General features: G+C 42.9%; 1 protein-coding gene across 1 annotated transcript; it reads right to left on the minus strand.

Annotated features, from left to right (window-relative positions):
- Positions 1-855: 855 nt before the first annotated feature.
- On the minus strand, positions 856-2,159 carry LOC123327254. Its single transcript, XM_044923194.1, has 2 exons — positions 1,364-2,159; positions 856-1,153 (listed from the first exon to the last, which is right to left on the minus strand). The coding sequence occupies exons 1-2, from the start codon at positions 1,584-1,586 to the stop codon at positions 1,005-1,007; spliced, it is 372 nt and encodes a 123-aa protein (XP_044779129.1). The 5' UTR covers positions 1,587-2,159; the 3' UTR covers positions 856-1,004.
- Between the last annotated feature and the right edge of the window lie 2,162 nt (positions 2,160-4,321).

Here is a 4,321-nt window from a genome sequence, read left to right on the forward strand (position 1 = left end):
ATTAATTACGGGGCTTAGACACGGATGGCAACGACGCAATTATCTGTGCGTTCTGCCCCATAAACAGCACGGCACATAGATATAAGCCCTTGTACTCACACGCATCCGCAACGAGCCAAAATCTGGCATCTAGGTCACGGGAGGGGGGCGTTGGCAGTGACACATCGCCGGCACATTACGCCGGAGATATAAATAAACACGCATTCTTTAGGAGGCTGGCCCGCCCTTTTTTCGGGTCCCGAAGAGGATGGGCATCTCATTCGGACTGCTCGCCTGCCAAATTGTTTGTGTATCTTCGTACGGATGTGACTCTGCTCGTGGAGCCCATACACAAATGGCCCCATTCAACTCCCTTATAATGGGGCCCTCTGCCAGTTCCAAAGTTCCAAAGTTTCCCTTCAGTCCAACGGGTCAGAGGAGGAATATAATTTCGAAAGGGGACAGCAGATTCCGCTGGGATTAAACATCTACGGACAAAAGACATACTTGTTCATACATATTTTCGTATCCATCAGATACGAGTATCTGTGGGGCACACACCCACCGCCACATTCATGTGTGGCATATCTGAAAATATATATTTATATTTTGGCATTCTGCGCTGGGGGAAAAAACGTCTTATGGCAAATGTATAAATACATTCAATGTATGACATCAAAGCATGCTAATGAATACGGCTGTCGTGGTCGTAATTTAGGGGACCACTAGCCTGACTCTGTCAGCGAAAAAGCAGTTCTCATCTAATCCAACAAGTTGTTTATCTAAAAACATTAAAGCAATATTACGCTGGAACTTCGGTTAATTACAATTGTAAATAAAATATATTTACTGCTTAAATTAAGACCTCAGACGAACTTGTTTATATTAATATCCTTTTAAAACTCTATCGTATGAATGGGCTATCAATGTTTTCTTTATAAACAATATTCCAAAAATACATTGTGAACGATAACGACCGCGATCCATAAATATTGATGTGCAAATGAATATTTTCACTTTCAATGCTACCTGTTCGACGATGAATAATGGTCATAATTGCTCCATCTGCCATTCCCCGCTCCAAAATCGGGGGACACTCCTTCACCGACGTCACTTGAGCCGCATTCCTTGGACCTCCCAAGAAGAGACGAACAGAAAAGTGCGGTGGCAACACCTAAAATGAGTTAATAGCCGCATTTATTGCCAAACTGCTATAATAAACAATTTGTTGGGCATTTAACGAATTTTACTGCCGCCAACAAAAGCCGGCAGTAGGCAGGGCCAATCGAGGGGAGGGTGGGGCAGAAGTGGGCCAAATGCGAGTGGCCATAAAAATGTTTATGATGGATTATGCTCCGCTGCCGCAACCACGCTCATCACTCACTTAATGTTTTACGACACTTTCCATGTGGGACACGTTGGGGCAGGTCTTCGTCATCGCCATCGTCATCTACGGCTGCGGAGGCGAAAGGGAGGACCGACCTGGTCAATGTCAAGGTGAAAAGTGTGCCACATAAAGCGGCCATAAAGGTGCCGCAGATTGATTTAGACCGCCACGCAGATGAGCAGGAGTAAACCAGATCTGCAAACGCACCGTCACCGGGCATATTAAAATTTTACGGTCAGCGGTAGACGACTGCCAGACACCTAGACACACTTCGGCACACTCACACATGAGACAGTAAAAATAAAGCATTATTATGGCCCTATTAAACTCAAGTCGCTGCCGGAAGCTGTATCTGTATCTCAGACGAAAACTCACACTCTGACTGGATCGTTTCCATATCCGATGCGTGGGCCGTAGACACTCAGGCCTTGCCCAGGGTCTTTAGACTTGCTCTTGGAATATTCTTGATTTTTTCAGAGTCTGGTTCCCATAAAAGTGAGGCGCGCGACTAACACGCGAGCCGGTTACACCTCCCTCCATAGCCCCTTCGTGGAAATAAAAAGCGCGTCTTGCGGCTGCGATTTTATGAATGAAAGTGCTGCCCCTTCGCTCCTCGCTTTATGTTGCTTTTTAAGAGCCGTTTTATTGGCCTAATGTCGCATTTTGTCAGGACAGACAAACACTTGCACTACACTTCTTACAACTTTTTAGACTCAAATGCTACGTTTATTGTGAGGCAGAAACGTTGAGTAATGCCGTCAAAATGCCGTTTATTTACGGGTGAGCTGACTTGAAAGTACTTGACTTTATTAAATTTATTAATAATATCATTTTACTATACTGTAAAGGGTTTAATTATGTATAATAGATGAACGTATTTATAAAGGAAAGAGTTTAACTTAACATTGTATATATGAACAAGAAACCGGTCTTAACGTAGTTCTTGAGTTTATGCATTTTTTACAGTAACACTATGTAGTGTCCGACCAATTGAGTATTCCACTTGCGCTCCCCAGCTGCGGACGCCATTTAACACCTGCAAATGCCCCAGTCCGTATGCCCACGTTATAAAATTCCACATCCATCGGCTTGAAAAGATACTTACGCTTACCAACCTGCGACCAATGACATGGCTGTCAGTCGTTAGCCGGCAGAATTCCCTTCCATGTTTGGAAATATTTTGAACTCGCTGCGTGGCTCCCTGGAACTTCTGCCGCCGCTCATATCGCAACTAATCAAATGCCAAAACACGTTTTCAGCAACTGCTTATCGTGGGCATGGCCAGACAAAAAGGCAAGACAAAGACGAAGCTAATTAGCATATTGTCAACAACTGGTGGCGGGCGGTTTGGCTATCAGGGACATTTGTATAAATATGATTGATTTATGTGACAATTTTCGACAGCATAATGCGAACGTGTCACGCATATGGCTGGAATCAAGTTTTGATTTTGGGGTAAGAAGAAAGAAAAAACTTAATTTAGTCAGGCACTTGGATTTTGGTACATGTCAGAGCCAAAGAGATTTCACAAAAATTTGCATTCTCATTTTCCCACATTAAATATTGCATGCAAGTTTTAACTACAGTCCAATAAACTGGTAAGCAGAGCAGAAAAAATCGAAAAAAAAAATCTAGAAAAACTCCGCAGCAGCTGCATACTGCGCATGTGCTCCCATTTTCAGGGGTAACAAAGCGCAAAATTAGTTGACAAAATCGACTTTAACGCAGAAGATACATTTACTACCCACACAAACGCAACTGCAGTCAAACGTCACACAGATACAAAGTCAGAAAAAGAGGCCATGTTTTCAGCGGCAGCCATCAATGTTGCCATCTTTGTCGCGCGGCCATGTATTTTGTGTAAAGAGGAAGACTACATCAGCAAGACTGTTGTCTCACTTACTCTCACGCACTAACACATAAAAATCCCAAGCGTTGTAAGTGTGCGTAATGCGTTTCAAACAGCGAGCGTCCTCTGGTGGGGTTACCGCAAAGCTTGAGCTGCGAAAGAAAATCAATAGGGGGCGCCAGCGCGAAAGGTTTGGATATTGGCTAATTTTATTAAACAAATAAATTTAAAATTATGTAAATCACTAAACTGAGTAGTTTAAAATAAACGCAAGTCTGATTTAAGTTTAAAATATATTTATTAAAATATAATTTATTTTTTCCCCAAGAAAAGCCCTTATTTGCAGTCCCGACTTTCTGTTTAATTTCGAAAAAGCTCGACGTTTGGGCTTTTTGGGCGTCGCTTATGTACTTTGAGCTTATTTATCTGAGCTTAAAAATCAATACAAGTATATAAAGTATATGGACCTTATAGCGGAGCGGATACATACAATATTTGCGCACACTTAATGAGCAAATTTATGCGTTTTGCAAAGGATTATGGCGCAGAAAATTTCATTAATTTCATTTAATATTCGCAATAAAACGGAAGACGGCCGGTCGACCAGCCAATTTGCATTTGAACTGTCGCTTCGGAGGCAGCAAACTTTAAATCAATTTAAGTCTGCAGCTGGCTTTTACAGCATTCCAGGTGCCACGCCCTGATCCCGATATACGTACATGTGTACATATATAGAGTCATACTTGCCCCGTACTTGCCGGTTTCGTTTAGCGCATTTTAATCGAGCCATCGAACGGCATATTAATTTCAATTTTCGGCATAAACTTGACGCTTTATGACGACTATGGTGGGCGGGGAGGGTCGCACTGACAGGTGCCTCTTAATGGCCCCGCCTTATCGCGAACCTGTTGGCGGAGCACTCCGCTAAAGGACGTTCTGTAGTCGCCATTCGTTATCTCCGGCGAATAATGCAGGTTCGATTCCGGCTGACTCAGATCGTAAATTGAATGTTTATACTTTATACCGAGGCTTGCTAAATTAGCCAATTATATTTCATAAGCGATTTCGAAATCATTTATTCCTCGCCCCGTTTCAGGCAAGCAGCT

This window comes from Drosophila simulans, chromosome 3R, assembly GCF_016746395.2.
Source record: "Drosophila simulans strain w501 chromosome 3R, Prin_Dsim_3.1, whole genome shotgun sequence".
Taxonomy (NCBI): Eukaryota; Metazoa; Arthropoda; class Insecta; order Diptera; family Drosophilidae; genus Drosophila; species Drosophila simulans.